Source organism: Crocuta crocuta, unplaced genomic scaffold (genome assembly GCF_008692635.1).
Source record: "Crocuta crocuta isolate KB4526 unplaced genomic scaffold, BGI_CrCroc_1.0 scaffold64, whole genome shotgun sequence".
NCBI lineage: Eukaryota > Metazoa > Chordata > Mammalia > Carnivora > Hyaenidae > Crocuta > Crocuta crocuta.
The window spans coordinates 3,275,859-3,284,841 of NW_027530640.1; the positions used below are offsets into that span (position 1 = coordinate 3,275,859).

Genomic DNA, 8,983 nt, shown 5'->3' on the forward strand with positions numbered 1-8,983 from the left:
TGACCCTCCCCTGCTCACGCTGTCTCTCTCTCTCTCTCTCTCTCCTAGAAATAAATAAAAATATTTAAAAAAATAAATAAATAAAATACAAAGTGTTTTTTCTCTTATACGTTTTACATTTTAATTCTTATTTTTGAGCAGTTTCACAAGGAATGGAAGAAGTAAATTTTATCATTATACTAAGGATCTCTAAAATTTATTTAGAAAATATGAGCTTCCAGGGGCACTTGGGTGGCTCAGTCGGTTGAACACCCAACTTCAGCTCAGGTCATGATCTCACGGTTTGGTCCATGGGTTTGAGCCCTGCATTGGGCTCTGCACTGACAGTGCAGAACCTGCTTTGGATCCTCCGTCCCCCTCTCTCTGCCCCTCCCCTGCTCACGCCCTCTCAGAAATAATTTTTTTAAAAACATTAAAAAATATGAGATTCTATGAAATTGCAAATACTTCTCTCTTTAGTAGTGTCTTCTAGTTTCCATAGTTGAAAGGAAAAGTGCATACCTGGGTTTAAATTTTAATTGTAGCCCAGGTATCCTCATGCAGAAAAGTGAAGCAGAAGCTAAATGTATTTGGAAGATAGGAACAATCCCCTAGAGTACTCCAAAGCAAAGTGGTAGATCTGCGTCATATCTGAAAGACTTGCGGTCAAGAACATTGTTAGAGGCAATACTGGAATCCAAACGTTATCATGATTTTGTTTTCTCAGAAACAGAAGCATTGAATCATTTAGAACTAGACTATTGTACAGATGAGAAAATGGGATTGCCTGAGGGTGTAACTTCCCAAACTTTGAATCATTGCCAGGGGCATTTGGGCTTAAGTAAATTTGGAAGAACTGAGGCTATTTCTGTAAAACACAGACACAAATCCCAATTCGAGAAATGTTTAATGACAGGCTATTGTGTGCAGTGTTATGGATGCAAAGAAGACTACACTGGTCTCTGCCTTTAAAGAGCTTATACCCTTTTTTAAAACCTTTTTAAATTTTTTAAATGTTTATTTATTTTTGAGAGAGAGAGACAGTGTGAGCAGGGGTGAGGCAGAGAGAAAAGGAGACACAGAATCTGAAAACAGGCTCCAGGCTCTGAGCAGTCAGCACAGACCCTGAAATGGGGCTTGAACTCACGAACTGCGAGATCATGACCTGAGCCAAAGTCAGATGCTTAACTGACTGAACCACCCAGGCGCCCCTAAAGAGCTTATATCCTAATCAGAAAAAGCAGGTCAACATTTGTAGGGGACTGTGAGCCCTTCCAGTTCACTAGGGAGTATCTAGCAAGCGCTGAGTGCCACAAGCCAGGTGCCAGAAGGCAGAGGAACACACGGTGTTTGTGGGTTGGATGGAGAAGCCCTTTCAGGAGGACAGGACTTGGAGCTGGCTGTCAAGGATCCAGGCAGTGGAGGCTCCCTAAACAGGTAGCCTGTGGATAAAATAGAAGGTGTTTGGGGAGCAAGCTGAGCACATAATTGCTTTTCCAAACAAATGAGAGGTGAAGCTAGAGAAACGAGTAAGTATAAATCACTTAAAAATATCTGGTAATATATATAGCATATACTATATCCCGAGTCCTTGTTGTATGTCAGACAATACAATAATAAGCCCTTTTACGAAATGACAAAATGGAAACTTAACAGCTGTTAAGTATTGTTTGAAGAATGTGCACAGCCAGTACGAACCCACAATTAAGCTCAGGGCTTCTGACTGCCCTGCACTGTGCCGGAATAGGATTGTGTAGATCCTTAAGGGGGCGGGGCGATTTAGATCCCCCTGGGAGGTTGTCCTAATAATGAAAAGCACAGAGAGGGTTTTATTGACAAGAGTCATACAAATTTCATGAATCACTTTTCAGGCATAGGCCATGGTTCTTCCTGAAATAAATTTGGGGAGGTGTTTAAATTAGTGTTCCTTAGGTTAGATACGAATTCATTAGAAAAGGAAATGCTGCAGACATGTATCACTGCCCTGGGTACATTCTTAGAAAAAGGATGTCCATCTAGGTATTAAATACATGTGTATGGGCCGAATCACTGAATCAATGAAATCCAAGAATAATAGTTGGAGTTCTTGAGGACCTTTATAATAAGGTCACCTGATGTGTAGCCATCTGAGCCTGTCAGGCCTGTGTCTCTGATTACACTGCAAGTACATAGAGGCTAGCCTGATGAAGCACGCATAGCTATATCTGGAAGATATATCCCAGCCATAGAAATCTTGTTTCAGGCACCAGGCATAATGTACTAATAATTGCTTCCCCCAGACTAGAGGGCATTCTCATTGACGGGGCTCTGTTACCTTGCTAATGCCTGCCTATGTCTCCTTGTAAGGGTTTCTAAAGCCTCACTTCAGTTTCTGACTCTACAACCTTGTAACCCTTGGTAAGTTGCTAAATCTCTCCTTGCCTTGGTTTCCCGCTCCATGATAGTTGTGTACTTAACACATGGAGCTATTGTGAAGATTTAAAACATGAAGAACAGGAATAACCCACTTATGTTAGCAGTTGTACACTTAGGAGGTATCGCAGTGTGCCAATATGATAAGCAGTCACAGGCAAAGAATGTCCTATGGTGTGGAGAGAATCTCATTCTTTGAGATTCTAATAATCATAAGGCTCTGAGGGGGTGCTTGGGTAGCTCAGTCGGTTAACCATCTGACTCTTAATTTTGGCTCAGGTCATGATCTCACAGTTAGTGAGCCCACATTGGGATTCTCTACTTGGGATTCTCTCTCTCTTTCTCTGCCCCTCGCCTGCTCTCTAAATAAACAAACCAACAAACAAATAAGAACAAGGCCCTAAGATAAGAAATAAAAAGAATTGAAAATGATAGAAAGCGCAGGTGTATTAGACGAAACTATATTAGGTAAAAAAAAAAAAAAAAAAGAAAGAAAAAGGTACAAAGCCACTGTGCAATGAATGATTCTACCTCCAGATGTGTCAAATTACACAATGAGTCAATGTCTTTTAACTTGTTTCAGTGGTTCTTGCTTTACTTTTAGGTGGATGATGACGGAATGGACCCCCTGTTCACGAACTTGTGGAAAAGGGATGCAGAGCAGACAGGTGGCCTGTACCCAACAACTGAGCAACGGAACTCTGATCAGAGCCCGGGAGAGGGACTGCTCCGGCCCCAAGCCTGCCTCCACCCAGCGCTGTGAGGGTCAGGACTGCATGACTGTGTGGGAGGCAGGAGTGTGGTCTGAGGTACAGTGCACGCCCACCTCCCTTCCCACTTCCTTTCCCTCCTCTGATGCCTGACTTGTCCAACGTCATGTGCTGTCATGTTCAGAATCTCCGTACACAGCAGTTTCAATACCATCTATTAATTTTTCTGACAATAATAAGGATATTCTCATTATATATAATTTTGCAAACAGAAAAAGATAAAGTTATTTGCTCTATTCGGTGAATATTGTAACAGAATCAAAATGTATTTTATATACATTTCAGGATACTTCTTTTTTTCATTTATGTACGATGAGTATACTCTTCAATGGGCATTTTTTTTTTTTTTACAAATAGTTTATTGTCAAATTAGTTTCCACATAACACCCAGTGCTCATCCCCACAAGTGCCCTCCTCCATGCCCATCCCCCCTCCCCCCCACATCCATCAGTCCTCAGTTTTTGTCAGCATTCAAGAGTCTCTCATGGTTTGTCAACGGCCATATTTTTAAAAAATTTTTAATGTTTATTTATTTTTGAGAGAGAGAGGCAGAGCATGAGTGGGGGAGGGGACAGAGAGAAAGGGAGACACAGAATCTGAAGCAGGCTCCAGGCGCCAGGCTGTCAGCACTGAGCCCAACACAGGGCTCAAACCCATGAACCTTGAGATCACAACCCGAGCCATAGTCAGATGCCCAACCAAGTGAGCCACCCAAGAGCCCCAAGAAATTTTTATACACATTTGATTCATTGTCCCTGAACACTTAGAAGGACAAGAAAGGACATTATCTTTTAACAATCATCTCCTAGAAGTAAGGACTCTGCTTTTATTTCATATTTAGTATATTGTTTGTATTTAGTCATCAATCTAAGAAAGTTAATAGTTTCATCATTGTATAATAGAGCTCAGAGACATTAAATAGTTTACCCAATATCCTATCTAAGTGGGAGAGCTGGGATTTGAACCCATTGCATTCAGGCTCACTACAGCACACACCCATTAGCATGTAGTCTGTAGCATACAGGTGTGTTCCAGGCCAAGCTGTATGCTTCATTTCTTTTATCCTGATACATATCTTTGCATAATAATACACAGCAACCTGGGTACCTGGGTGGCCGAGTCCGTTGAGCGTCCAACTTCAGCTCAGGTCATGATCTCACAGTTTGTGGGTTCAGTTCAAGTCCACAAAATGTGCTGACAGCTCAGAGCCTGGAGCCTGTTTCAAATTCTGTGTTTACCTCTCTCTCTACCCCTCCCATGCTCATGCTCTGACTCTCTCAAAAATAAATAAACATTTAAAAAATTATATAAAAATAATAAATAGCCATCATTATTTATATTTTCTAGCTGCTCTGAAGCATTTTAGGTAAGTATGTGGCTATATGCACATACAGACACACTCACACTGATATACCCAAACACGAGCACAGATACACGCATATGCACACCCAGAGCCAAATCATTCAGATGCTTACTTTCAGAATATTAGATAGGATATATAACTGAAAAACAGAAAATGCTAGGTTACCATGAGTAGCTAATCCTTTGAAAATGAGGATAAAGTAGCTTAGATAATAAAGTTTTAGAATATTCTTCAATTAACCCAACCCCCACACCCACCAAAGTATGTTGGCAAGTAGCATGACTTGCTCTTGTCTTCCTTTTCTGAGCTATACCTTGCTGCTTAACAGATTCTCCTCAATTTTTGATGCGTGCTTTCACAGTGAATGCAGAATCTAATATTACATCCAAATGAATTCAGTGAATCTGGAGGGAAGATTCACATGAGCAAAGGAAAATATCCACCTCCAGAATAACCATAATGTTTTTGCAAACTCTTTAGGAGGAAATAGGTCAGAAATACTCTATACAGATTTTTGGCACCAACTGGGAGAAATAATATGTCTCAATGCAGTCTACCAATTTAAAAAATGTTTCTCCGATGCTCAGCGTCCCTCATCATCAGGGAAATACAAATCAAAACCACACTGAGATACCACCTCACACCAGTCAGAGTGGCTAAAATGAGCAAATCAGGAGACTATAGCTGTTGGCGAGGATGTGGAGAAACGGGCACCCTCCTACACGGCTCGTGGGAATGTAAACTGGTGCAGCCCCTCTGGAAAACAGTGTGGAGGTTCCTCAAAAAATTAACAATAGAACTCCCCTATGACCCTGCAATAGCACTGCTGGGAATTTACCCAAGGGATACAGGAGTGCTGATGCATAGGGGCACATGGACCCCAATGTTCATACAGCACTTTCAACAATAGCTAAATCATGGAAAGAGCCTAAATGTCCATCAACAACTAATGGATGGATCAAGAAGATGTGGTTTATCTATACAATGGAATACTACATGGCAATGAGAAAGAATGAAATCTGGCCATGTGTAGCAACGTGGATGGAACTCATGGGTGTTATGCTGAGCGAAATAAGTCAGGCAGAGAAGGACAGATACCATTTGTTTTCACTTATAAGTGGATCAGGAGAAACATAACGGAGGACCAAGGGGGAGGAGAAGGGGAAAACTAGTTGGGGAGAGGGAGGGAGGCAAACCATGAGAGACTCTTGAATGCTGAGAACAAACTGAGGGCTGATGGGGGTGGGGGAGAGAGGAAGGGAGGTGATGGGCATGGAGGAGGGCACTTGTGGGGATGAGCACTAGGTGTTATATGGAAGCCAACTTGGCAATAAACTATGAAAACAATTAAAAAAAATTTTTAAAATGTTTCTCTTATTTTTATATAACTTAAACATTGATTTTTACAAATCAGGGTTAGTTCGAATTGCAAAAAATTAAAATATATAAATTTTAAAATGCCACGTCATACATGTTTGACTTTAAAGTCAAACTTTAAAGCTCAACATATTCAAACATAAGCCATAAATTATGAATAGTCACTCGTTTATGCAAAATATACCATATTTAAAATATCATTAGTTTCATGCTCAGAATTTCAAGAACATACCTGTTGTATAGTCCATGTGCTTATTCTTATACTATGTCATTTTGTTTTGTTTTTTACTTATTTCTGAGAGAAAGAGAGAAGTAGCGTGAGCAGGTGAGGGTCAGAGAGAGAGGGAGACAAAGAATCCTTAGCAGGCTCCAGGCTCTGAGCTAGCTGTCAGCACAGAGCCCGATGCAGGGCTCGAACCCACGAACCGTGAGATCATGACCTGAGCTGAAGTCGGATGCTTAACCGACTGAGCCATGCAGGTGCCGAAGTATGTCATTGTTAAATGTGTAGCTGCAGCTCTTGTTTCGGACCTTTTTCAATCACAAATATTCATCAGATTTTCAAGTTTTGTCCTATCTTTCATCCATTCCATTCTCTCCTTCCTTTCCCTTTTCCTGCCCAATGCCATCTTGGTCCCTGTGTCCAGATAGTCAGTGATGTGTACCTTTGTAAAGCTGAGAAGTTTTACACATATTCCATAATAAGGGGCATAAATGAAAATGAGGTGCTAAGTTGCACCTGGAAAAACTTGGTGGAATATACAAATATGTAGAGATGTTTGTATGGGGTTTTTAAAAAAATTTTTTTAACATTTATTTTTGAGAGAGAGAGATGAAGCACAAGCAAGGGAGGGGCAGAGAGAGAGAGAGGCAGACAAGGAATCCAAAGGAAGCTCCAGACTCTAAGCTGTCAGCACAGAGCCCGACGTGGGACTTAAACCCACAAACTGTGAGATTGTGACCTGAGCTGAAGTTGGACACTTAACCGACTGAGCCACCCAGGCACCCCCAAACATGTATATATGCTATGTCACCATCTTAAATCAGGCATCAGTCATTTATGAAATGAACCAAACTATTTTTCAACTGAATTATATTTTCACTGCATGTAGCCATTTAGAATAATGATCTCTAGGGGTATATAATTATGCAAGTAAATACTTATTTTATTTTTGCTAAGATTTTCTCTGTTTTAGCTTTAAGAAAAATTTGTGAGAAATGATGCTCTCTAAATTTTTTTTTCATAAACATTTCTTAGGGCTAAAACAACCTAAATCTCAGCAAAAATAAAATGAATTTTCTTACATAATTGTACACAAAAATTTGATGCCAGTCAAGTTTAGTAGTTTACATTTTGATCACTGTATATTATTTGTCTTTAATAAACAACACCTATGTTATATTGATCTCTGTAATAATGGTCCTGTGGTCCTGAAACTCATTTACTTCCCATGTGTCCTAAGCTCCATTTGGCTCCTGGCACTGGGGTATAGCCAGGTGTTTTCCTTCTCTTTATCCTTTAACCTGGTGTCTGTGTGGGTGATAGGCTTATGAGTGATGATTAGAAATCTTATGTAACAGTGGGCACCTGATGGGTCACTTGGCTAAGCATCTGACTCTTCATCTCAACTCGGGTCTTGATATTGGAGTCATGAGTTCAAGCCCCCTATTGGACTCCATGCTGAGAGTGAAGACTACTTAAGAAAAAGAAAGAAAGAAAAAGAAGGGGGCGCCTGGGTGGTTTAGTTGGTTAAGCATCCAACTCCTTATTTCAGCTCAGGTCATGACCTCATGGTCCATGAGTTCGAGCTCTGCAGCGGGCTGTACACTTACAGTGCGAAGCCCCTTGGGATTCTCTCTCTCCCTCTCTCTCTGCCCCTCCCCTGCTTGTGCTCTCTCTCCCTGTCTCTCTCAAAATAAATAAATAAACTTTTAAAAAAATTTTTAAAGAGAAAGAAGCATTGCTTAACATAATTTAACCATTAGTCGATATCGCCTAATCATGGACTTCATCCAGACTCTCTTATGTTTTCCTCTAGTGTTCAGTCAAGTGTGGCAAAGGCGTGCGTCATCGGACAGTGAGGTGTACGAACCCTAGGAAGAAGTGTGTCCTCTCCACCAGACCCAGGGAGGCTGAGGATTGTGAAGATTACTCAAAATGCTATGTGTGGCGAATGGGTGACTGGTCTAAGGTAAGAATCTTCTGGTACATTCTCGGTATTAGTTTTTGATCACGTCTGCATCGCCCGGGTGCTGTAACCACAGAGCATGCAGTGTAGGACAAGGAGAGGACAGAGGTATAGGTCGTGGGAGACAGAATGTTATATTCCCAGGTTCAAATCCATGATGATGATCTCTATAAAACTGTTTTAAAGACTAAATATGGTAAAAGGTAGAAATCTCTGAACACCGTTTTCGACTTTGTGATACAAAGGATGCTCTCAAAAACAGCTATCTACTGTTATTTTGTTGTGAGTTTTTATTCATAATCGTTCGTTATCAGGATATGTTTGCATAAAACTTATCTAATAAATAGAATACTATCACATAAGTCCATTGAAAATGTAACTAAGTGGGGTAGTGACAGACTGACAGACTCAAACAGAGGCAATTCCCATCTTAATATATAAAAGGCATTCTTTCTCCCACCACTTTTGGGGTTGTGTATAGAAGACAAGGAAAGAAACTTGTCCTTTGGTCGAATCAGGTGGCCACAACTCATGTGGCAGGTGAACAGTAAGTTTAATGTTGTGATAATAGTGTTAGTTAAATTTACAAATTAAGTGGAGCCCCATATATAAGTGAACAGAAAATATCTATCAGTCTACATAAAGTATTGATCAATCCCATGTTTTAAGATAAAATTCCAAGGGCACCTCCATGTCTCAGTCAGTTAAGCATCTGACTCTTGTTTCTGGTTCAGGTCATGATCTCACGGTCATGAGATTGAGCTCTGTGTTTGGCTCTGCACTGGGCATTGAGGCTGCTTGAGATTCTCTCTGTCTGTCTGTCTGTCTCTGGCTCCCCCCTGTTTTCACTCTCGAAAAACAAGTATTTTTTTTTTTTTTTTTTTTTTTTTTTG

At 40.6% G+C, this 8,983-nt stretch overlaps 1 protein-coding gene across 1 annotated transcript in view; it reads left to right on the plus strand.

Annotated features, from left to right (window-relative positions):
• The window catches only part of ADAMTS19 (ADAM metallopeptidase with thrombospondin type 1 motif 19), a 245,515-nt gene that overhangs the window by 212,828 nt on the left and 23,704 nt on the right, over window positions 1-8,983 (plus strand). The window contains exons 21-22 of the mRNA XM_077768867.1: window positions 2,996-3,200; window positions 7,941-8,093. Coding sequence (XP_077624993.1) covers window positions 2,996-3,200; window positions 7,941-8,093 — 358 coding nt within the window. The remainder of the gene's footprint in view (window positions 1-2,995; window positions 3,201-7,940; window positions 8,094-8,983) is intronic.